Consider the following 26,739-nt stretch of genomic DNA (forward strand, 5'->3'; position numbering starts at 1 on the left):
GATGGGGCAGTGTGGGGTGAGTGATGGGGCAGTGTGGGGTGTGTGATGGGGCAGTGTGGGGTGTGTGATGGGGCAGTGTGGGGTGAGTGATGGGGGCAGTGTGGGGTGTGTGATGGGGCAGTGTGGGGTGTGTGATGGGGCAGTGTGGGGTGTGTGATGGGGCAGTGTGGGGTGAGTGATGGGGCAGTGTGGGGTGAGTGATGGGGTAGTTGTGGGGTGTGTGATGGGGCAGTGTGGGGTGTGTGATCGGGGTAGTTGTGGGGTGTGTGATCGGGGTAGTTGTGGGGTGTGTGATCGGGGTAGTTGTGGGGTGTGTGATGGGGCAGTTGTGGGGTGTGTGATGGGGCAGTTGTTGGGTGTGTGATGGGGGCAGTGTGGGGTGTGTGATGGGGGCAGTGTGGGGTGAGTGATGGGGTAGTTGTGGGGTGTATGATGGGGCAGTGTGGGGTGAGTGATGGGGCAGTGTGGGGTGAGTGATGGGGCAGTGTGGGGTGTGTGATGGGGCAGTGTGGGGTGAGTGATGGGGCAGTGTGGGGTGTGTGATGGGGCAGTGTTGGGTGTGTGATGGGGCAGTGTGGGGTGTGTGATGGGGCAGTGTTGGGTGTGTGATGGGGCAGTGTGGGGTGTATGATGGGGCAGTGTGGGGTGAGTGATGGGGCAGTGTGGGGTGTGTGATGGGGCAGTGTGGGGTGTGTGATGGGGCAGTGTTGGGTGTGTGATGGGGCAGTGTGGGGTGTGTGATGGGGCAGTGTTGGGTGTGTGATGGGGCAGTGTTGGGTGTGTGATGGGGCAGTGTGGGGTGTGTGATGGGGCAGTGTTGGGTGTGTGATGGGGCAGTGTGGGGTGTGTGATGGGGCAGTGTTGGGTGTGTGATGGGGCAGTGTTGGGTGTGTGATGGGGCAGTGTGGGGTGTGTGATGGGGCAGTGTTGGGTGTGTGATGGGGCAGTGTGGGGTGTGTGATGGGGCAGTGTTGGGTGTGTGATGGGGCAGTGTTGGGTGTGTGATGGGGCAGTGTGGGGTGTGTGATGGGGCAGTGTGGGGTGTGTGATGGGGCAGTGTTGGGTGTGTGATGGGGCAGTGTGGGGTGTGTGATGGGGCAGTGTGGGGTGTGTGATGGGGCAGTGTGGGGTGTATGATGGGGCAGTGTGGGGTGTGTGATGGGGCAGTGTTGGGTGTGTGATGGGGCAGTGTGGGGTGTGTGATGGGGCAGTGTGGGGTGTGTGATGGGGCAGTGTGGGGTGTGTGATGGGGCAGTGTGGGGTGTGTGATGGGGCAGTGTGGGGTGTGTGATGGGGCAGTGTTGGGTGTGTGATGGGGCAGTGTGGGGTGTGTGATGGGGCAGTGTGGGGTGTGTGATGGGGCAGTGTGGGGTGTATGATGGGGCAGTGTGGGGTGTGTGATGGGGCAGTGTGGGGTGTGTGATCGGGGTAGTTGTGGGGTGTGGAGGGGTTTGCGATGCTGGAAGGTGGAGCAGGAGGAGGAGGAGGAGGAGAAGCAGCTGCAGCACAGCGGAGGATAGGAGGAGGAGGAGGAGGTACGATCGGCAGTGACAAGCTGGCAGCCCAGACATCGCCGCACGGGGCTGCTCCAGGCGATCTGCTGTGAGCCCGGCAAGTTTTGGAGAGCTGTGCCGGGCAGGCTGAGAAGAGGAGATCCGGGAAGGATGGCGGTGAGGTCCCGTAGACCGTGGATGAGTGTGGGAGTGGGACTGATCCTAGGATTCACAGCAGCCTCCTGGCTCATCGCCCCCAAAGTAGCGGAGATGAGCGAGAAGAAGAGAAGGTCCAACGTCTGCTCGTACTACAGCCCGGCCAGGGATGAGGAACCCCGGCATGGCAAAGGCTGGCTGCCCGGTACCAATCCCCCCGCTGCCGCCGCCGCCGCCGGGCTACAAGAAGAGCGCAAGAACAAGGAGAGTCCGGGCGGCAACAGCAGCAGCCACAACGGCAGCGGGGACTGGGGACCCCCCGAGGACTCCCCCAGAAATTTCCTCTATGTCGGGGTCATGACAGCCAAGAAGTACCTGGACACCCGAGCAGTGGCTGCCTACCGGACCTGGGCACCCTACATCCCCGGGAAAGTGGAGTTCTTCTCCAGCCAGGGCTCCGAGGACATCCCTCTACCAGAAGCCGTGCCCGTTATCTCTCTGCCCGGGGTGGACGACTCGTACCCCCCTCAGAAGAAGTCCTTCATGATGATCAAACACATGCACGACCACTACTTGGACAAGTATGAGTGGTTCATGAGGGCGGATGATGATGTCTACATCAAAGGCAAGTACCCCACCATCCTCCTACTCTGCCACCTGTGTGCCATGGCAGGAGTGCCCACCACCATACTCCTCCTACTCTGCCACCTGTATACCATGGCAGGAGTGCCCTCCACCATACTCCTCCTACTCTGCCACCTGTGTGCCATGGCAGGAGTGCCCACCACCATACTTCTCCTACTCTGCCACCTGTGTGCCATGGCAGGAGCGCCCACTACCATACTCCTCCTACTCTGCCACCTGTACTATGGCAGGAGTGCCCTCTACCATACTCCTCCTACTCTGCCACCTGTGTGCCATGGCAGGAGCGCCCACTACCATACTCCTCCTACTCTGCCACCTGTACCATGGCAGGAGCGCCCTCTACCATACTCCTCCTACTCTGCCACCTGTGTGCCATGGCAGGAGCGCCCACTACCATACTCCTCCTACTCTGCCACCTGTACCATGGCAGGAGCGCCCTCTACCATACTCCTCCTACTCTGCCACCTGTGTGCCATGGCAGGAGCGCCCACTACCATACTCCTCCTACTCTGCCACCTGTACTATGGCAGGAGTGCCCTCCACCATACTCCTCCTACTCTGCCACCTGTGTGCCATGGCAGGAGCGCCCACCACCATACTCCTCCTACTCTGCCACCTGTGTGCCATGGCAAGAGTGCCCACCACCATACTTCTCCTACTCTGCCACCTGTGTGCCATGGCAGGAGTGCCCCCCCACCATACTCCTCCTACTCTGCCACCTGTGTGCCATGGCAGGAGTGCCCACCACCATACTTCTCCTACTCTGCCACCTGTGTGCCATGGCAGGAGTGCCCACCACCATACTCCTCCTACTCTGCCACCTGTGTGCCATGGCAGGAGTGCCCACCACCATACTCCTCCTACTCTGCCACCTGTGTGCCATGGCAGGAGTGCCCACCACCATACTCCTCCTACTCTGCCACCTTTGTGCCATGGCAGGAGTGCCCTCCACCATACTTCTCCTACTCTGCCACCTGTACCATGGCAGGAGCGCCCACTACCATACTCCTCCTACTCTGCCACCTGTGTGCCATGGCAGGAGTGCCCACCACCATACTCCTCCTACTCTGCCACCTGTGTGCCATGGCAGGAGCGCCCACCAACATACCCCTCCTACTCTGCCACTTGTACCATGGCAGGAGCGCCCACCACCATACTCCTCCTACTCTGCCACCTGTGTGCCATGGCAGGAGTGCCCACCACCATACTCCTCCTACTCTGCCACCTGTACCATGGCAGGAGCGCCCACCACCATACTCCTCCTACTCTGCCATGGCAGGAGTGCCCACCACCATCCTCTACTTCTGGTACCCTGGGAGGATGGAGCAAGGCAGCCAATAGGAGGGCAGGAATAGTTACAGAGTTGGATGCTTCCAGCAGTCTGATAGATGTTAGGAAATGTACATACCTACAGCACCTCTAAATCTAAGACAATGTACATACCTACAGCACCTCTAAATCTAAGACAATGTGCATACCTACAACACCTCTAAATCTAAGACAATGTACATACCTACAACACCTCTAAATCTAAGACAATGTACATACCTACAACACCTCTAAATCTAAGACAATGTACATACCTACAACACCTCTAAATCTAAGACAATGTACATACCTACAACACCTCTAGATCTAAGACAATGTACATACCTACAACACCTCTAAATCTAAGACAATGTACATACCTACAACACCTCTAAATCTAAGACAATGTACATACCTACAACACCTCTAAATCTAAGACAATGTACATACCTACAACACCTCTAGATCTAAGACAATGTACATACCTACAACACCTCTAGATCTAAGACAATGTACATAACTACAGCACCTCTAAATCTAAGACAATGTACATACCTACAACACCTCTAGATCTAAGTCATTGTACATACTGTATCTACAACACCTCTAAATCTAAGACAATGTACATACCTACAACACCTCTAAACCAAGTCAATGTACATACCTACAACCCTTCTAGATAAAAGTCAATGTACATACCTGCAACATATCTAGACCAAAGTCAATGTACATACCTACAACCCTTCTAGTCCAAGTCAGTGTAGAAACATAGAAAAGTGAGGACAGAAAAAAAACAAGTAGTTGCCCATTTTTTAAACATTTTTTTTTTGTTGTTTCCGTTTTTTTCTCGTTCACTTTTGTTTTGTTAACCAGACCAAGTTAATGTACATACCTACAACCCTTCTTGACCAAGTGAATGTACATACTTACAACACCTCTAGATATAAGTAAATGTACATACCTGCAACCCTTCTGGACCAAGTTAATGTACATACCTACAAAACATCTAGATCTAAGTCAGTGTACATGCCTACAACCCTTCTAGACCAAGTAAAAGCACATACCTACAACCCCTCTAGATCAAGTCAATCTGCATACCTAAAACCCTTCTAGACCAAGTCAATGAACATACCTACAACCCCTCTAGACCAAGGAAATGCACATACCTACCACCCTTCTAGACCAAGTCAATGTATACCTACAACCCTTCTAGACCAAGTCAATGTATACCTACCAGCCTTCTAGACCAAGTCAATGTATACCTACAACCCCTCTAGACCAAGTCAATGTATACCTACAACCCTTCTAGACCAAGTCAATGTATACCTACAACCCTTCTAGACCAAGTCAATGTATACCTACCAGCCTTCTAGACCAAGTCAATGTATACCTACAACCCTTCTAGACCAAGTCAATGTATACCTACCAGCCTTCTAGACCAAGTCAATGTATACCTACAACCCCTCTAGACCAAGTCAATATACATACCTACAACCCTTCTAGCCCAAGGAAATGCACATACCTACAACCCTTCTAGACCAAGTCAATGTATACCTACAACCCCTCTAGACCAAGTCAATGAACATACCTACAACCCTTCTAGCCCAAGTCAATGTACATACCCACAACCCTTCTAGCCCAAGTCAATGTACATACCCACAACCCTTCTAGACCTAGGAAATGTACATACCTACAACCCCTCTAGACTAGACAGCTAAATGTACATACTGACAACCCTGCTAGACCATGTAAACACACATACCTACAACCATTCGATACCAGCTAAATGTACATACTTACAACCCTTCTAGACCAAGTAAATGTATACCTACAACCCCTGTAGACCAACTAAATTTACATACCGACAGCCCTTCTAGACCAAGTATATGTACATACCCATAAGCCTTCTATACCAAGTAAATGTACATACCTACAACCCTTCTAGATCATGGAAATGTAAATACGTACAACCCTTTTAGACCATGTAAATGTACATACCTACAACTCCTCAGCTCATACGTACAAGCCCATGCGGCCAAGTAAATGTACATTCCTACTCACTATTGGAACCACAACCCTCCTATACTAAGTGAATGTACATACCTACACACTTTTGGAACAACAATTCTCCTATACAAAAATAAAGCCCTTCTCCTATACTAAGCACATGTACATACATAATACACACTATGGGAACTGCAGTCTTCCTTCTATACTAGCTATCAAATAGTAAAAGCAATTTCCCCTTAAGCCCTTCCTTACCAGGTATATGATAACATTTGCTTAGCGGTTTGTATCACACTAGTTCTCCTATTTCTCCTGGTATTACTTTGTGGAATATGAATACATTCTTGATCCCCATGGAAAAAACTATGAAATGTCTGTATGTCCAAAGGAAATTCCAGACATTAACCTGCAAATATGCAGCCTAACTATTAATGTCGTGGGCCAAGTTCTATTTTTTTAAATATAGAGAGTAGAATTTCCTGCTGCAAGCACTTAGCATGTTGGTGTTTCTGAAGTCACATGGCTACAGCTGCAGGAACAACATACTTGGCTCACAGCATCACTCCGTATGACCATCAGGCATTGTGATCTGCGCTGGTGGGTAGTGTTTTTTTCTAATGTGTGGCACAGTTCTAAGTGTGCCTGTGGCATCATTATAAGCTTTTGTTGTTTTCACAAAACAGATGCATGTTATATGTATTTTTTTTGTGAATTGATGTGTTTTGGGGCATGTGAACATTTCTGTGTGTGTATAATTTATGCGCGGGGCTCAGTTTACATATTTTAATATAAAAAAAAATTATATATAATATAAATATATAAAAATATAAATACAATATATAGTTAAATACACACATTGAAAATAAATATAGAATACAAATATAAATAAATAAAAATATATGTTGAAAATCTAAACATATAAGAAGCAAATGAATGCAGCTCTGTAGTCATTATTATATCACCACATTTATTTTTAAATGCAAACAGTGTAAGTATTTGAATATGACCTGATATCAGCCTCTTGCAGTCCCTCTACAGCAGGGCTGGGGTGTGAAAGGAAGGAGCAGCACAAGAGCCAATCAGTTCATGTACAGAAAGCAAAGTGACATAGAGATGAGAGCTCACCAATGTGCTATTTCTCCTTTCACTGTTAGCACTGGAGCAAGTCTGGGACAACCTGTTCTCAGAGATAGTGGGATAAATGATGCTGGCCATCAGACTGAGGACATCTAGTGGCAGACAAAAAGTACTGCGGGGGGAATCTCTGGATTGAAGATGATTGATGCATCATTATGGTTTTGTATTTTTTTATCTTTAAATGGACAATATTTTTTTTATCTTTTTTTTTTTTTTTGTCAGGAGATCTTTTTTAGCACAAGGATAAGGATCTGCTTTTTTTTTTTTTTTTTTTTTTTTAGCCATATGGCTGCCATTTTTAAATCTAGTTGCAATAAATTAAAACTGGATATTAATGTACTGAAAATCAGCAGATTTCTGATCTGTGTGGTCTAATGACTTCTATTGGAACGGTCTTGCTGGAAAATCAGCATTTGATCAGTAAATGCGGCCAATAGCTGCAAATGCTGATCAGTGTATTCTGGCAGGGGTTGATGTCCCTGTCCCCTGTCAGAAAACAAAGACACAATAGGAGAGATCCCTGCATCAACATCTGTCAGCTGGTTGAATAAGAAAAAAAAAGAAAAGTGTGTGTACCCAGCTTAACCGTTTCTGATCGTATAACTTACATATATGGCGGCAAGGCGGCTCGGCTGTGTCAGATCACATACCTAGCACATGATCTGACACCGTGTAGGGGCCTCACGTCCGCGCTTCCCGCGATCCGGCCGTGCTGTGATTAAACAAAGCGTCATGAATTTACACAGGACAGTGGGGAAGTAATATATTTTCTTTCCCGGCAAAGCAGGGAATAAAATCCACTACTTTCCTAGTAAAAGCACCAAAAAAAGTACACAAAAACACTAGCTAGGCAAACATTTAATCATTTGATTGCCCCAGAGTGTCATTAGTACAGTGACAGTGGATATTTTTAGCACTGATCACTGTATTAGTGTCACTGGTTCCCGCAAAGTGTCAGTTAGTGTCCGAATGTCCGCCGCAATATTGCAGTCCCACTATAAGTGACTGATCACCGTCATTACTAGTAAAAAAAATAAAAATAAATAAATAAAAATTCCAGTATACATCCCATAGTTTGTAGACGCTATAACCTTTGCGCAAAACCAATCTATATACGTTTAATAGTATTTTTTTTCTTTGCCGAAAACATGTAGCGGAATACATATTAGCCTACATTTATCAAGAAATTTGTTTTGTTACATTTTTTATTGGATATGTTATCCAACATATATATATTATATATATATATATATATATATATATATATATATGTTTATATATATATATATATATATATATATATATATATATATATATATATATATATATATTTTTTTTTTTTATATTATCTGGTTTTTTTTTTATTTATTGCGCAAAAAATGAAAAACTTACTGATCATCAAATACCACCAAAAGAAAGCTCTGTTTGTGGGAACACTGTCCCTTAAAATAACTCAGTGCCGTATTGCGAAAAATGGTTATGAAGGGGGTAAACCTCCTGGAGGTTAAGTGGTCAAGGATCCTTATCTTGATGTGAAATGGGCAAGTTTTCTGCTAGTGATGCTGCTGCTGACGATCTTTTGATATTGCCAGCAGCAGGATCGCTAAGGCCTCATGCACACTGCAGTTGTGAAATGCCCATTTTACAGGCGTTTTGACTTGACTTTTTTTTTTCTGCCCTAAATGCCTCTGTTTGTTGGCCTATGTGTCCATGTACACATAGGATTTTAGAGGAGTTTACCTTTGGATAGAAAAAATGCTTGATGTGCCTAAACCCCTGAAAACGCATGTAAGCGCACCTAGATGTTAGGGGCGTTTAGCACTTGATCATTCGTTCATTCCAGTGGCCAGCATAAATTGATATTCTGGCCAATTAAATGAATAAACGCCGTAACGCTTGGCGCCCTAGAACGTGTCTAAATAATCCTAAACGCGTTTGAAGAATGCAGTTTAAGGCACGCTTTTAGCCCCCATTCATACCTCAGTGTTTTGTAGCTCGAAGCTCCAAAACACCGAAGGAGAAAAATCAAATATTCTTTTTGGAGTTGGTTCACATCTCCACTACAAATCCCCTGAAGCCAAACGCCCGAAGCTCAAAAAGTCCTGGAACATTTTTGAGTAAAAAAGTGCCAAAAACGCTCAAATCTGCCCGATTCGAGCTACAAAAAAAGTTCTGGAACTTTTTTCGTAGTTGGAAATGGGCAGATTTGAGCGTTTTTGGTACGTTTTTATTCATGAAAGAAATGAATGAAAACGCACATTTGCTCATTATTGTGCGCATTTGCGTCTTTTTGCATGATTTTCTGCTCAAATGAAAAAAATGTAAAAAATAAAATAGTAATAATATATGAATAAAATAAATGTAAAATAAATACACAGATAACTAAAAATCATCATCAAGAAATAATAAATAAAAAAAAAGAAAAATATGTAATAATACATAAATAAATACATAATTACCCCTAACTCTAAATAAATAAACAATCATTAATATTAATAATAATAATAATAATAATAAGAATAAATAAACACCCAAACCTGAGCAAAAAAAATACTATTAATAATAATAATAATAATAAGAATAATAATGATAATTATGTATTTATTTTGTGTTACGGTTAGGGTGTTTAGTTATTTATTAGTATTATTTTTTATTATAAATATTATTTTATTTTTTTAAGTGTTTGGGTTAAGGTTAGTGGTTAATCATTTATTTATTATTACTTAGTATTCATTTATTAAATTTATTTATTATTTATTTATGATTATTTTTATTTATTTTTGTATTTTTTACATGTATTTATTAATTTATTATTAATATTATTATTATTAGTATTAGTAGTAGTAGTATTAAGTGCCGGTTAGGGGTTAATCAATTATTTATTATTACTTAGTATTCATTTATTACATTTACTTATTATTTATTTATGATTATTTTTGTATTTTTTACATGTATTTATTAATTTATTATTAATATTATTATTAGTAGTAGTAGTATTAAGTGCCGGTTCAAGTACGACTTGTCAGGCGACTTGTCAGCCTGACAAGTCGTGGACCGTCGCGGTCCATTGTGTAGTACAGGAACGGTTCTAATAGGAGCGACACAAGTCGCTCCGACTTAGAAAAAGGGTCCTGTACTACTTCGGGGCGACCTGGAGCGACTTGCATAGACATTCATTTTATGAAGTCTATGCAAGTCGTGCCGAAGTCGCGCTGCGCGCGACTTCACAGGTCGCCCCCGAAGTCGTGCCGCTGCAGTGTGAACCGGCACTCACACCCTAACCCTAAAAAAATAAATAAACAAATAACCCTAACCCCTAATCCTAACCCTAACGTAACCTTAACTATAACCCCTTACCCTAACAGGAAAAAAAAACAATAATAAATAAATAATAATAATAATGAAAAAAAATAAATAAATAAAAGCTCATGGAAAAACTAAAAAAGCTTAAAAACCTATCAACAAATGATGCAACAGATGATATTTTTCTCTATTGGCTAATTTAAAAAAAGCCAAAGCTCAAAAACACTGTATTAAAACGCGTCAAAATTGCATATAAAAACGTGCAAAAAAGTGTCGGAAAATGCTCAAAGACACTATGCTCAGGTGTGAATGCAGCCTAAGTTCTGCTTTTCTTCTTCCTCCTGTAGCTGAGGAATGGAGATGTCGCTAACCATCGAGATTGAACAGCATTCTGGCCAGCAGCAGAGCGACATTTCGCTGCATCTGGCTACATAGGGAGCGATTCCATAGGGACAGAAAGCCCCTAGCCTTTCCGTCTGTTGTGGTAGAATGGTGCCATCTGACATCAGCCTTTGAGAAACATCTTACAGAATCCACAACGTATGCATCTGTGCAGTGTTAATGTGTGCAGTGGTTTGGCAGTAGCTTTTCGTACCTCCCGTTAGACGCGTCTTCACACTGACCGAGGCTGAGTCATAAGAAAAGAAAAGTCCTGATTCATTGTTTCCCCAGACCTCCTCGCACCTCTGTGCTAAGCTCAGCAGACTGACTTGTCATCATCTCAGAAAAGTTGCATGTTGCTATGTCTGCGCTGTTTTTTTTTATTTTTTATTTTTTTTTATTGTTCTGTCTAATCAAACTGAAGTGCCACTTTAGTGCTTACTGTTATCGCTAATCTCATTGCCAACACTGAATACCTAGTGAAGTGGCTAGAGAGGAGCCTGTGCCAGGGTCGCAGACTAGATCTTATTAGCAGCCTTCTGGGTCTAAACTGACAGCTCAAGTAAACAGCTTTGTGTACATAGAGAATGGAATGTCACATTGTGTTTGCTTTGAATTACAGTACAGTATGCTGTTAGAAAAGAAGTACCTGTAGACACATCACCATCATGGGATAAGACTGGGGGGGGGGGGGGGGGTGATTGTCATGATCTATGAATAGCAACAAACCTCCCTGGCCATCTATTCTGGGGAGTTAGTGACTGGCAAGGCTGAATTTTTAAAGCCAACCATTAATATTTTATCATAATAAAATCAGGACATTGGGTGTGTTAATATCTTATGTACGCTCGGGGTCACAGCATGTATGTTAGCACAAAAGGACCACATGTCTGCATATCTAATTAGCAGCTAAAATCTATGGCTAGATGTACTTCTCTTCTTTGCATGCCAAGTTCATGCAGCCTGGTCTGAAGAGCTATCTATTAGTACAGGCGGTCCCCATGTTACAAATAAGATAGGGTCTAGGCGACTGAGGCGACACGACTTCGGGGGGCGACCTGTGAAGTCGCGTGCACCGCTGTGCACTGCGACTTCGGCGCGACTTGCAGAGACTTCACATAATGGAAGTCTATGCAAGTCGCTCCGAGGTCGCCCCAAAGTAGTACAGGACCCTTTGTCTAAGTTGGAGCGACTTGTGTCACTCCTATTAGAACGGGTCCTGTACTACTCAATGGACCGCGACAAGTCGCCTGACAAGTCGCGCTAATGTGAATAGGCTCCAAGTCAAATTTGTTTGTAAGTCGGAACAGGTACATTTTTTAAGAGTAACTCCAGCCAAAATAATAATTTTTAAGTTTTTTGGATAGTAGAGGGAAGGGTTACCACCCCTCTATCATTTGTTTTGCTGTCTGTACCCCTGTTCAGAAAATTTCACCTTACTCTCTGTTCCTATGACAATTGCATTTTGACAACTTTGGGTGGTTGTGGAAACAAGGATTGGTGATAAAGCTTCAGTGGAGACACCTTTTTCCCATGAGAACTCTTACAGGAGTGAATTTCCCTTCCTAGGGGGAGATTCCTCCGCACATTCTGTTGTCTCCCTCCATTTGTTAGTAGGAGTTGTTTGTAAGTTCACACTAATACGACTTGTCAGGCGACTTGGTCAGCCTGGCAAGTCGTGCACCGTCGCTCCCATAGTGTAGTACAGGACCGGTTCTAATAGGAGCGACACAAGTTGCTCCGACTTAGAAAAAGGGTCCTGTACTACTTTGGGGCGACCTGGAGGCGACTTGCATAGACATTCATTTTATGAAGTCCGTGCAAGTCGCGCTGCACGCGACTTCACAGGTCGCCCCCTAAGTCGGAGCGACCTAGTGTGAACCGGCACTAAGTCACATGCTTGTAACTCGGGGACCGCCTGTATCCAATTTAATGGTGGCCATAAACATATCGATTCATTATAGATTTAGATCTGAAAAAATTGCAAACAAGCGATACATCATCAACTATACTAATGCAACATATTGCTGCACACAACTGAAAATATCAATTGAAAATATGGCCTGCCAGTCATGTCTAAATCAGCCTTTCTCAACCTTTTCAACACAGGGGAATCCTTGATATACATTTCTGGTCCTGGGGGAACCCCTGCTAAAGAATCCTTGAAATACATTTCTGGTCTCGGGGAACCCCTGCTAAAAATGAAAAATCTAAAACTCCTGATACATTGGTGTGACAGTCAGTGGGAAGAATGCTCCTTACACTTGTCATCATTGGAAGAATTACCCGCTTACAGATAGCTAAAAGGAACAATGGTGTCATTGGAGACTTGTCTGAGAGGCAGAAATTGCTCATTTCTCAAGGAACCCCTAGAAACCTCAGGAGGAACTCTAGGGTTCCACGGAAGCCTGGTTGAGAAATCCTGGTCTAAATGGTCTATTTAAAGTGATCATTTATTCAATCCATATTACGATCTTAGACTCATGAGCAGATATTTGTTTTATCCTTCAGAAGTGATCGTTTATATTCCACCATGGCCAATTGATCTGACAGTCACAATTGATCATGTGGGGGAGTGTGTGGCTACCATAAAACAACCAACTGTTAAGGCCCGTACACACGATCAGAAGCTTGTACGAAAAATACTGCTTTGGAAGTGATTGTAGGATAATCTGAATGTTAGTACACAGCTTTTGAGAGCGGATCATGACAATTCATGTAAAATTATCCGATGGGACAAGCACAAAAAATGAACTTGTACAAAACTAGATCAGACAATTTTGTTTAATCAGGACAGTTGTCGTTTGAAAATACATTACCAATACACTACAACACATTATATCACTTCCCGATTTTTATTCTGTCATATGAGAATCTTTGTAACTTTAGTAAACTCTTCCCTTTTGATATGAAACTGGCATGCAAAAAAAAAAAGAAAAGAAAACGGACAATCATTCATCTGATAATCTTGCGTGTACCAGGCATTAGATATTACCTGGGCTGTATTGTGCAATGTTTATTCTCTTCTACCATGCCTTGAAAAAATATTAATTTTGTCCTGTTACAATCAAAAAAGTAAATTTATTTTATTGGGATTTTATGTGATAAACCAACACAAAGTGGCACATAATTGTGAAGTGGAAGGAAAATGATAAATGGTTTTCAAATTTGTTTACAAATAAATATGTGAAAAGTGTGGTGTGTATTTGTATTCACCCCCCTGAGTCAATACTTTGTAGAACCACCTTTCACTGCAATTACAGCTGCAAGTCTTTTTGGGTATGTTTCTACCAGCTTTGCACATCTAGAGACTGACATTTTTCCCATTCTTCTTTGTAAAATACCTCTGTCTCTGTCAGATTGGATGGAGAGTGTCTGTGAACAGCAATTTTCAAGTCTTGCCACAGATTCTCAATTGGATTTAGGTCAGGACTTTGACTAGGCCATTCCAATACATGAATATGCTTTGATCTAAACCATTCAATTGTAGCTCTGGCTGTATGTTTAGGGTCATTGTCCTGCTGGAAGGTGAGCCTTCACCCCAGTCTCAAGTCTTTTGAAGACTCTAACAGGTTTTCTTCTAAGATTGCTCTGTATTTGGCTCCATTCATCTTCCCATCAACTCTGGCTAGCTTCCCTCTACCTTCTTATGTTTTTTTTTTCAACAATGGCTTTCTTCTTTACTCTTCCATAAAGGCCAGATTTGTGTAGTGCAGAACTAATAGTTGTCCTGTGGACAGATTCTCCCACCTGAGCTGTGGATCTCTGCAGCTCCAGAGTTACCATGGGCCTCTTGGCTGCTTCTCTAATTAATTCCTTGCCCGGCCTTGTCAGTTTGGGTGGACGGCCATGTCTTGGTGGGATTACAGTTGTGCCATACTCATTCCATTTTCAGGTGATAGATTGAACAGTGCTCTGTGAGATGTTCAAAGCTTAAGAAATGTTTTTATAACCTAACCCTGCTTTAAACTTCTCCACAACTTTATTCCTGACCTGTCTGGTGTGTTCCTTGGCCTTCATGATGCTTTTTGTTCACTAAGGTTCTCTAACAAACCTCTGAGGGCTTCACAGAACAGCTGTATTTATACTGAGATTAAATTACACACAGATGGACTCTATTTACTAATAAGATGACTTCTGAAGGCAATTGGTTTTACTAAATTTTAGTTAGGGGTATCAGAGTAAAGGGGGCTGAATACAAATGCACACCACACTGTTCAGACATTTATTTGTAAAAAAGCTTAAAAACCATTTATCATTTTCCTTCCACTTCACAATTATGTGCCACTTTGTGTTGGTCTATCGCATAAAATCCCAATAAAATACATTTACGTTTTTTAGTTGTAACTAGGGATAGATCGATATGGTTGTTTCAGGGCCAATACCGATACCGATATTTTGGTCACAACATATCGGTATCGGTCCGATATTGTGTACATTTAAAGTTTTGAAAAATAAAGACAATTTTTGACACAAATCTGGTACTGAACATGTTAATTTTTATTTAATGCTTAATGGCTGGCTTGCTGGCACCCTGTGGTGGATGGCTGGCTGGCTGGCTGGCACCCTGTGGTGGATGGCTGGCTGGCACCCTGTGGTGGATGGCTGGCTGGCTGGCACCCTGTGGTGGATGGCTGGCTGGCTGGCTGGCACCCTGTGGTGGATGGCTGGCTGGCTGTCTGGCACCCTGTGGTGGGTGGCTGGCTGGCTGGCACCCTGTGGTGGTTGGGTGGGTGGCTGGCACAGGGGCTGTGGGTGGCTGGCTGATACAGGGCCTGTGGGTGGCTGGCTGGCTGGTACAGTGCCTGTGGCTGGCTGGCTGGCACCCTGTGGTGGTTGGGTGGGTGGCTGGCACAGGGGCTGTGGGTGGCTGGCTGATACAGGGCCTGTGGGTGGCTGGCTGGCTGGTACAGTGCCTGTGGCTGACTGGTATAGTGCCTGTGGGTGGCTGGCTGGATGGTACAGGGCCTGTGCGTGGCTGGCTGGCTCGCTGGTACAGTGCCTGTGGCTAGCTGGTACAGGGCCTGTGGATGTGGGTGGCTGGTTGGCACCGGGCTGCTGTGGGTGGGTGTATGGCTGTGATACACTCCCGCGAGACTAGTTCCGACTCCAGACGAGCCTGTCTAAGGCGAGGGAGGCGGCCTAGGAAGGCAGAATGACATCACAAAAATATCGGCAATATCGGCCATTTCCGGGGCCGATACCGATATATCGGGGAAAGTGCATATCAGCCCTCGATATATTGGCCTTGCCGATAATCGGTCTATCCTTAGTTGTAACCTTACAAAATGTGGAAAATTTCGGTAGGGTATGAATACTTTTTCATGCCACGGTATAAAGGCACGTCCCCAGAAATCCAGATTTTCTGTTCTGATTTTTGAATGAATATTTAGCAGCTATCATTCCTTCTATATATCAGTGATCGGTAGATTTGATTGATATAGATTTTCTAACTGATAATGATCTGTGTATGGGCACATTCACTGGTGGAAGATTTAGGTGAAAACAAGTTGTGTTAGAGACGGTGCAGTTCTCCGGATTTTGTGGAACCACAAATACCTGGTTTTCAGTTGTATGTAGTAGTGATTTGTTGTATGTAGAGGTTTTCCTTTATACATATATACTTTTTTGATGAACTATTAGTGATCAGCATTACATTACAGCCTTTGGAGACTTAATGCTATACTCCAGAGAGATATAGTACATAACCATTGAGGCTAGGTTCACAAGATGTCAAGGAGACGGTAAAACCAGGTGGTTGAACCACTCCAAGACCGCCCACCTCCAAGTGAACATTGTGGTGGCTTGGTGAGTACCCGTTGCCACAGCTGCAGTGTTAGGAATTGATGTGCAGTGGTTTGAACTTAAAATGCTTTTTGGCAGGTGGCACCATCTCTCAAAATTGCTGTCCATAGGATAGTAACACAACCGCGAGGCTCATGATTGTGGTGCAATAGTTCAATGCAAAATTCATCTTCAGCTGAAGCAAGAAAAAAAAAAAAAAAAATCAAAAAATAGGTATTTAGGAGGTGGCAGTATTGATGCCTGAATGCCTACAAACTGCCTTTGAAAAGAGACCCACTGCCCATCGCCGTTCAGAGGGGTATTAAGAACCATCACCAATGTGAATGCACCCTTAATTATTATTATACAAGATTAATATCACACCAAAAGTTTGCACAGTGCTTTACAAAATAGAGAGATAATACAGTTAGAATACAAGTTCTACATTTTTTGAAAATAATTAGAATGTAGGTATTTTAAATACAGCTAATGTAAGTACTTTGTCCTAATATCAGCCTTTGTTAATCCCCTGCACAGCAGCACTCAGAATGGGGCTCTGCTGTGTACACATGTATTGACAATGGGCATACTGACAGGAGAAGAGAGCAGAGTAATGATCTCGCAGTATGTCACTTCTTTGCTGTCCAATCAGCAACTGTCCAACACTGGGCTGCTGTCATTGACCAGACAAAGATCTATCTGTGCTGTCAGGCATAGGTGACCACATTGCAAAACTGGCTGCACGCAATTACACATCTTTTTGCTAGTAAAAGAGCTCTGATATACTGTATGTGTATTTTGTGTATTTATCTGCTTACCTGGCCATAAATAGATACCGTATTTTACCTCTCCATATCTGTTAACACAATACAGCGGTTTCATGTCCTACTGTCCACTGTCCGGTAACTGCAGGCTTTTAATGGCCGTAGTCTTGTAATTCCACAACCAACAAAACCAGTTGAATTCCAGGGAGATATAAAATGACACAAATTACTGCAACTATGTATTCAGTTATCCATCATTAAATGTATCCTTTCCAATGAAACTAGTGTAAGTTTAAGTGTAAGTAAGTACCAGCATAAGTAGCTGGCATGCAATGCTGATAGGGGGAGAGAGCAGAGGGAGCAGATGGATGACCTCTTCAGTCTGCTGCTGCTCTTTCACTGTCCAGTCAGGCTGTGGGTGGAGAGGGGAAATCACCAGGGCCGTGCAGTGACCTTTCGAGGGGCAGGTGCTCAAAGTATAAAAGGGACACATGGAACAGGGCTTTAAATAGGGCTGTGCTCAAAATATCAATACAGCAATGTATCGTGACACATTCCTTCCTGATACGCGTATCGATATGGATGATTCTGTACTGATAGGGCAGAAAAATGCTGTGATGCAGCTTTGAAAAAAAACAGAACAGAAAACTGTGAGAACCGAGCGATCAGTGGTATTAGATTGCTCAGTTCTCAGTGTAGAGGTGGCGGGGGACAGATGCAGCATCCACCTAGGTAAGTATAAATGGGCAATAACCCCATACTTCCCATACTTCACTTTTAAAGTGATTGTAAGGCAGAAGGTTTTATTACTTAATGCATTCCCCTTTAGAGTGCAGTCCCCTTTACATCACAGTGCCCTTTTACATTAATGTAACAGGAACTGCTCTGTAAAGAGGGCACTGTAATGTAAAGGGGGGCTGTGATGTAAAGAGGGCACTGTAATGTAAAGGGGGGCAGTGATGTAAAGAGGGCACTGTAATGTAAAGGGGGGGGGGGCGGCTGTGATGTAAAGAAGGCACTGTAATGTAAAGGGGGCTGTGATTTAAAGAGGGCACTGTAATGTAAAGGGGGGCTGTGATGTAAAGAGGGCACTGTAATGTAAAGGGGGGCTGTGATGTAAAGAAGGCACTGTAATGTAAAGGGTGGCTGTGATGTAAAGAGGGCACTGTAATGTAAAGGGGGGCTGTGATGTAAAGAGGGCACTGTAATGTAAAGGGGGGCTGTGATGTAAAGAAGGCACTGTAATGTAAAGGGTGGCTGTGATGTAAAGAGGGCACTGTGATTTAAAGAGGGCACTGTAATGTAAAGGGGGGCTGTGATGTAAAGAGGGCACTGTAATGTAAAGGGGGGCCATGATGTAAAGAGGGCACTGTAATGTAAAGGGGGGCTGTGATGTAAAGAAGGCACTGTATTGTAAAGGGTGGCTGTGATGTAAAGAGGGCACTGTAATGTAAAGCGGGCTGTGATGTAAAGAGGGCACTGTAATGTAAAGGGGGGCTGTGATGTAAAGAGGGCACTGTAATGTAAAGCGGGGTTGTGATGTAAAATAGGCACTGTAATGTAAAGGGTGGCTGTGATGTAAAGAGGGCACTGTAATGTAAAGGGGGGCTGTGATGTAAAGAGGGCACTGTAATGTAAAGGGGGGCTGTGATGTAAAGAGGGCACTGTAATGTAAAGGGGGGGGGGCTGTGATGTAAAGAAGGCACTGTAATGTAAAGGGGGCTGTGATGTAAAGAGGGCACTGTAATGTAAAGGGGGGCTGTGATGTAAAGAGGGCACTGTAATGTAAAGGGGGGGGGGGGGCTGTGATGTAAAGAAGGCACTGTAATGTAAAGGGGGGTCTGTGATGTAAAGAGGGCACTGTAATGTAAAGGGGGGCTGTGATGTAAAGAGGGCACTGTAAAGTAAAGGGGGGCTGTGATGTAAAGAGGGCACTGTAATGTAAAGGGGGGCTGTAATATAAAGGGGGGGGCTGTGATGTAAAGGGTACTGCTCTGTTGGGGGCACTGTAATGGAAAGGGGGGGGGGCTGTGATTTAAAGGGGTACTGTAATGTAAAGGGTACTGCTCTGTTGGGGGCACTGTAATGTAAAGGGGACTGCTTTGTAAAGAGGGCACTGTAATGATTACACTGCAGTCGCTTTAAATTACAGCGCCCTCTTCCCTATCCTCTCTAACATGAATTTCCCATTCTAATGTCTGCCTCCCCTGCACAGGACTCCTTTCTTTGGCAGGGCAGAGGCTGTGTCTAGACCGTGTCTTCTCCAGGCTCCCCTGCCTAACAGATGACATCATCTAATCAGCAGTACAGAGGGCGGGAGGAGCTCTACAATCTGATCTGCAGCTCCTCCCACCCCTGCCCTGCTGATTGGATGACATTGTCGGCCAGGTGGGCAGAGGAGGCGGGAGAGGACACACAGGTATGGCTGCACAGCAGGAGGTGTGCAACAAATGTGGTCAGTGATAGCCCTGTGCGGACCTCAGTCGCCGCTCATCTCCTGCTGTGCGGCCTGGTCAGTAACAGGCGACGGACTGCTACTGGTCTGAAGCCCGGGGGTTGGGGTCCCCTGATATATAGAGTTAAAACGCAATACTCATATGAAAAATCCTGTACTTCGCACTCTCATCTTATTTACTTACGGTGGTCACCTCAAGATGAGCTTTATGGACATCACTACACCCAACTGATGACTAAATGGCAGTGGTTGAGCTCCCAGATTCAAGGGAACCATATGGGTCACTCTCAGTGTACGGGTACTGTGTTTTTGTGTTAGTTTAATCCATTCTCTTTTATTTTCGTTGAAATTTATTGTATTCATTGCAACTTACAACTTTGTTACATGGTGCCTCACTGTTAGTTTACATAAAGTGTATCAATATGACTACCTATCTATTTTCTAACATGACATTGTAGCATACCTAATCCTTGACCATGTATGTTCATTGTCTCTTTCTGGTACCGTTTAAGCTTTAATAAAAATTAATCGAAAAGAAAAAGAGTCTTGTGTGATTTCAGGTCCGGTTCAGTTGTAGAATCGCACTGGATCGGGCTTTGAAATTGTGCCGCAAGCCGGCCCGCAATTATGAGAACTGAGTCTGAAAGTATGGGTTTTAGTATCGGAGCAATTGCACAAGTACTCAGGCAAATGCTTAGTATTGATTCCGGTATCAGTGCAACGTTAGTATTAATAGTGCATAGGTAACTGTAACACTGGTCGCTGAACTCTTATGGACTGCCATGGAAAACCGGAACCTGAGCTGCACCAATGTCCTTAAAGTGATTATAAGGTCTTGTTTTTTTACCTATAAAAATAATAAACATGTCATACTTACCTGCTCTCTTGCAGTTGGATTTGCACAGATCAGCCCCGAGCCTCCTCTTCTCGGGTCCCTCTTCTGTGATCCTGGCCCCTCCCTCCTGTTCAGTGCCCCCACAGAATGCAGCTTGCTATGGGGGCACCCGAGCTTAGTCACAGCTCCCTGTCCTTTCAGACATGGAGCCCCACCCCTTTCTCCCCTGATTGGCTAGCTGACTTTGATTGACAGCAGCGGGTGCCAATAGCGCAGCTGCTGTGTCTCAGCCAATCAGGAAGTAGAATATTGTTCAGCTGACACACTTGTGGACATCGCTGGACAGAGATGGGGCTCAGGTAAGTATTAGGGGGGCTGAGGGGGGCTGAGGGGGGCTGCTGCACACAGAAGGTTTTTTATCTTAATGCATAGAATGTATTAACCACTTGCCGACCGCCGCAAGTACATATACTGCGGCTGTCAGCCCCTCACAGGCAAAGTGACGTATGGGTACGTCACTAGCCTGTGAGGCTCTGGGGAGTGAGCGTGTGCCGCCGGAGGCACGCTTCCGCTCCCGCTTGGTCACGGACCCCCCCCCCGCGCGTGTGCCCGGCGGACCCGATGTCCGCCGGGCACTCGCGATCGTCCGTGACAGCGGGAGAAAGGCAGGCGGCTGATGTAAACAAGCCGCCTGTCATTCTCCCCTGTGTAAGAACAGTGATCATACGGTTCTACTATGTAGGACCGTTGATCACTGTTCCTACACTTCAAGCCACAGCCAATCACAGTAAGAATCACACCCCTAGGAACACACACCACCCCTCCCTCTCGAATAAAGTTAACCCCTTCACTACCAGTGTCATTTTACAGTAACAGTGCATATGTATAGCACTGATTACTGTAGTAATGTCACTGGTAACCCCAAAAGTCTAAAAAATGTCAGTCAAGGGTCCGATCTGTCCGCCGCAATGTCGCGGTCCCGCAAAAAAAATTGCAGATTCCCGCCATTACGCGTTAAAAAAAATTATAAAAATCTTTCCCTTAGTTAGTAAATGCAATAATCTTTGCGCAAACCAATCAAAATACGCTTTTTGCGATTTTTTTTACCAAAAATATGTAGCATAAAACAAATTGGCCTAAAACGTTAAAAAATTTTGATTTTTACATTTTTTTGGGGGAATTTCATATAAAAAAATGTGAAAAATATTGTTATTTTTGCAAAATTGACGCTCCTTTTTTTTTTATAGCGCATGATCAAAAAATCGCACAGGTGATCAAATACCACCAAAAGAAAGCTCTGTTTGTGGGGAAAAAAGGACGTCAAATTCGTTTAGGTACAGCGTCGCACGACCATGCAATTTTCCGTTAAATTCACGTAGTGCCAAATCGCAGAATACCCCCTGGTCAGGAAGGGGGTAAAATCTTCCGGGGCTTAAGTGGTTAAGATAAAAAAAAAACCTTCTGCCTTTACAACTCCTTTAATATCAATAAAATCTTATTTATACACACAAGGCTATAGCAAACTTGTGACCATGAAAGCTTCTTTAATAAACATGACGGTGATGCTTCCATTTTTTCAGCGAGGAGAAAAGCGTTGTTGAATTAAAGTGAGAGCTCAGCTGCCCCAAGGCCATGGACTCGGTAGCCGTGTTTATCTTGGTTTCCGCTGTAGCTACATCGCTGATGCCGCACACCAGAACCTGCCAGTGATTTAACCAGATGGATGATACCAACTCCACTTTGTATTCACTACGAAATCCTTCTACACCAAGCTGCATATTGCTTTAATGCAGAATATTGATCTCACAAGGCGAGAAGCACTGTTAGAGGAAACCTTTACTGACAGAGATATGGAGGCTACCATGGCTGACCCCCTTCTTATAATAAAAGCTATCTGGTTGACCTTGGCTTTAGTATCTCCTGTATAACTTACCTAGGGCAAGCATGCAACCGGTGAAAAACTACAACTCCTGATCTGCATACATGTTCCAGGGCGCTGACTCAGAATGTAGCTTAGCCATTGAATCACCATGACAGGCAGGTAACTAGAAATTTCAGAAGACATTAACAACTTGCCGACTGCCAGCAGTACACAAACTGCGTCAGGTCGGCTCTGTCCCACGAAAACAACGTAACTGTACATCATTTTGTGGGACCGCTAGTGATGGCATGTGCACGCGCCGATTGGCTACAGGGGCGGCCAATTAGCGGGTCCGGCAGGCGCGATTGCCGCCGGGCACCCGTGGTCGCTCCCTGTGGAGATAGAACAATAGTCTGGGTTTGTAAACACAGCAGACCGCTGTTCTGTCAGTGATGTCCTCTTAATTAGGAACACAGGTCTCTGTATTCATGCAGCAAGCCCATCCCCCACACAGTTAGAAAGCACCCCCTAGGGGCACATTTAACGCTTTGATCGCCCCAGCTGTTAACCCCTTCCCTGCCAGTGGCATTATTACAGTAACAGTGCATATTTTTAGCACGAATTACTGTAGTAATGTCACTGGCCCCCCAAAAGTGTCAAAAATGTCAGTTAGGAGTCCAATCTGTCCGCCGCAATGTCACAGTCCTGCTAAAAGTTGCTGATCGCCACCATTACTAGTAAAAATAAATAATGAGATAAATCTTAGTTTGTAGACTAAAACGCCTACATGTGAACTTAGCCTTAAGCTTTGTCAGTGACTTGTATCCTTTGTATGACACTAGTAACAGTGTGTTTGTTTTTTACTACTGTACTGTTTTTTCAACAAGCTAAAAACCCTGTTGACCATTACTACTTATTCTGTGTCCGCAACTATGTCTACTTTTATATTTATTAAACAAAAAAAAAAAAAAAAATAGAGCAATACTGAATAGCAAAAAATGGCCTGGTCATGAAGGGGGTAGTTTTGCGCAAACCAATCAATATACGCTTATTGGGATTTTTTTTTGTTACCAAAAATATGTAGCAGAATACAAATTGGCCTAAAATGATAAAAAAAAAAATAGATTTTTACATTTTCTTTTTCATTGGGAATATTATTTAGCAGAAAGTAAAATATATATGTATAATTTTTGTTTTTTTCAGAATTGTTGCTCTTTTTATGTTTATAGGTGAACAAATACCACCAAAAGAAAGCTCTATTTGTGGGGGGAAAAAGGGACATCAATTTTATTTTGGTACATTGTCGCACGACCACGCAATTGTCAGTTAAAGTAACGCAGTGCCGTATCGCAAAAAATGGCCTGGTCATTAAGAGGGAAAACCCTCTGGTCCAGAAGTGGTTAACGAGAAATGGATGTCAACAGTTGCAGCCTCTATATTACTAACCTATGGAAGTCAAAGCAGCAGCTTCACTTTAACCACCTCAGCTTCAGAAGGTTTTACCCCCTTCATGACCAGGCCATTTTTTGCTATTCAGTACTGCTCTATTTTTTTGTTTTTTTTTGTTTAACCCCCTCCCATCCGCGCTACAGCCTATATACGGCTGCAGCGCGGACTCGAATTTTCGGGAGGCCGTTTTCAAATGGCCTCCAGTGACGCCCCCCCGCGCGCTCCTGCGAGCGCGCATCGGGGAGAATCTGTGTCGGCCGTGTCCCTTGGACACGGCCGATCACAGATCGTGGTGAATGGCCAATCACAGCGGCCATTCACCACGTGATCAAGCCGTCCAATGAGAGATGATCTCATATGTAAACATATGAGATCATCTCTCATCGCCGGCGCTCCTTCCTCACACAGACACTGCAGTGTGAGGAAGGAGGGGGAGCCGACAGCCGCTGGGGACACAGAGACATGTAATCAGGGCACTGATCACCAGTGCCCTGATTACTAAAGGTAAAAAAACCACACACATTGCCCCCCCATCAGTGCCCACAGTGCCCGCCATCAGTGCCCCCATCAATGCCCACAATCAGTGCCCATAGTGCTGCCAGTCAGTGCCCATCAGTGCCTGCTCATCTAGGCACTGATGAGCACTGACTGGCAGCACTATGGGCACTGAGTGTGGGCACTGATGGTGCTGCCCATCAGTGCTCATCAGTGCCACCCGTCAGTGTCCATCAGTGCCACCTGTCAGTGTCCATCAGTGCCACCCGTTAGTGTCCATCAGTGCCACCCGTCAGTGCCACCTCTCAGTGCCCAGCAGTGCCACCTCTCAGTACCCAGCAGTGCCACCTCTCAGTGCCGCCTATCAGTGCCGCCTATCAGTGCCGCCTATCAGTGCCGCCTATCAATGCCGCCTATCAGTGCTCATCAGTGCGGCATATTAGTACCTCCTCATCAGTGCCCATAAGTGCAGCCTATCAGTGCCCATAAGTGCAGCCTATCAGTGCCCATCAGTGCCGCCTCATCAGCGCACATCAGTGAGGGAGAAAAATTTATTTCCAAAATTTACTCGCAGAAAATAAGAAAAACTTTTTTTTTTTTTTTTCAAAATTTTCTGTCTTTTTTCTTTTTTTTTGTAAAAAATAAAAAACCCAGAGATGATTAAATACTACCGAAAGAAAGCTCTGTTTGTGTGAAAAAAATGATAAAAATTTCATATGGGTACAGTGTAGCATGACCGCGCAATTGTCATTCAAAGTGTGAGAGCGCTGAAAGCTGAAAATTGGCCTGGATGGGAAGGGTGTTTAAGTGCACAGAAGGCAAGTGGTTAATAAATATAAAAGTAGACATAGTTGCGGACACAGAATAAGTAGTAATGGTCAACAGGGTTTTTAGCTTGTTGAAAAAACAGTACAGTAGTAAAAAACAAACACACTGTTACTAGTGTCATACAAAGGATACAAGTCACTGACAAATCTTAAGGCTAAGTTCACATGTAGGCGTTTTGGGGCGTTTTTGGGGAGTTTTTCTGCTCTAGGATCAGCTCAAAAAATGCCCAACAAGACAAATCCTATTCATTTCAATAGCCCCTGTTCATATCTGAGCGTTTTGAAGTTTTAAGCAAAACGCCCAACGCTCAAAAAAGTACATGAGCTTCTTTTTGGGCAGATTACAGGCGTTTTTATTTTTTTCCATTGGTCACTTATCAACCTAAAAACGCACATAAAAACGCCTAAAAAACGCCTGTAAATAGCAACGCCAAGATGTGAATGAAGCCTAAATCAAGCACTGCACTATTTTATCTGGTAATTGCACGGTCATGCAAAACTGTGCACAAACAAGATTTATATTGTTTTTTCACATAAATAGATCTTTCTTTTAGGGGTATTTCATCACCATTGGGTTTTTTTTTACTTTTTATTATATATATACAAAAGACAACTGAAAATTTTGAAACAAAAATATTTTTTACTTTCTGCTACAAGACATCCAATACAAAAAATAACATTTCTTCATAAATTGTGGCCAAAATGTATTTTTTTTACATGTCTTTGGTAAAAAAAAAAAAAAAAAAAAACCCAATAAGTGGCGGTTCACACTGGGCGAGGCGAGAACCCTGGGAATCCACTGCAGGTTCCCGCATCGCACCCGACTCGCAGGCAGTTCACACTACCATATGCAAACTGCTGGGGGTGTCAATACAAAGTTAATGAAAAACTGACAGGCGGACCGGATCGGAAAGCCCGTGTGAAAGGACCCTCACTCTTTAAAGCAGACACCAAAGACACTTTCTACTGGGTTCAAGGTTCTGATTTTAGCAGGTATGGTAATAGAAAGTCCCAATCTTTTTCATCCTCATCATCACTTTTTTAGCAAACCTTCCAGGGTTCTCTTGGACCGTTCTAGCAGACCTCTATATACTGTACATTTAGCTGCCTATACCTCGGGATCTGCTGATTGCTTTGTGGTTTTTCCTGCAGGTAATATCTTCCTATGCATTTTTCATGGTATCCCCAGTCTGAAATGCTCAGGTTTATCATGTGAACTTTAACGGCACAGAGCTGGGAATTGCCTCAATTCCCAGAAAACATTAGCAGATTTCTAACGCTTCTATAGTTAGGCATCCTGAGAATGTGAAAGTAGTTGAATCATTACTATCCCTAACCCAAGCCTCATTAAAGTTTATAGCAGGCAGCATTTGGCATCATAGCAATTGTAAATGAAATGTCATATGCTTAAAGCTGAACTCCCGCCTGCTCTCTAGTTTTGCAGAGTTGTACAGACAATTGTCCTGTACTGAAATTACTTACTCTAATTTAACTGAACACTTTGAGCCTTTAACAACGAGCATTAGAAGAGTCTTTGTTGGAGGACATCATCCAGCAGAATCAGTCAGGGGTGTCAAACTGGCAGCCCTCCAGATGTTGCAGAACTACAAGTCTCATCATGCCTCTGCCTATGGGAGTCATACTTGTAACTGCAAAGCCTCATGGGATTTTTAGTTCTGTAACAGCTGGAGGGCCGCCAGTTTGACACCTGTAGCCATAGGCGTGCGCAGGGGGTGGGCCAGGTGTGCCTGGGCACACCCTAATCACTACATGCAGTGTCGATTCCCCCTACTGCCCGGGCTTCCCCAGTCTTGCCCCCTACCCGCCCCGCAGTGCAGG

General features: G+C 44.3%; 1 protein-coding gene across 1 annotated transcript in view; it reads left to right on the plus strand.

Annotated features, from left to right (window-relative positions):
* Positions 1-1,548: 1,548 nt before the first annotated feature.
* The window catches only part of CHSY3 (chondroitin sulfate synthase 3), a 543,385-nt gene continuing 518,194 nt past the window's right edge, over positions 1,549-26,739 (plus strand). Inside the window, exon 1 of the mRNA XM_082272880.1 lies at positions 1,549-2,274. Coding sequence (XP_082129006.1) covers positions 1,665-2,274 — 610 coding nt within the window. The 5' untranslated portion in view covers positions 1,549-1,664. The remainder of the gene's footprint in view (positions 2,275-26,739) is intronic.

The sequence above is a fragment of the Pelophylax lessonae genome (assembly GCF_965119305.1).
Source record: "Pelophylax lessonae genome assembly, chromosome: 1".
NCBI lineage: Eukaryota > Metazoa > Chordata > Amphibia > Anura > Ranidae > Pelophylax > Pelophylax lessonae.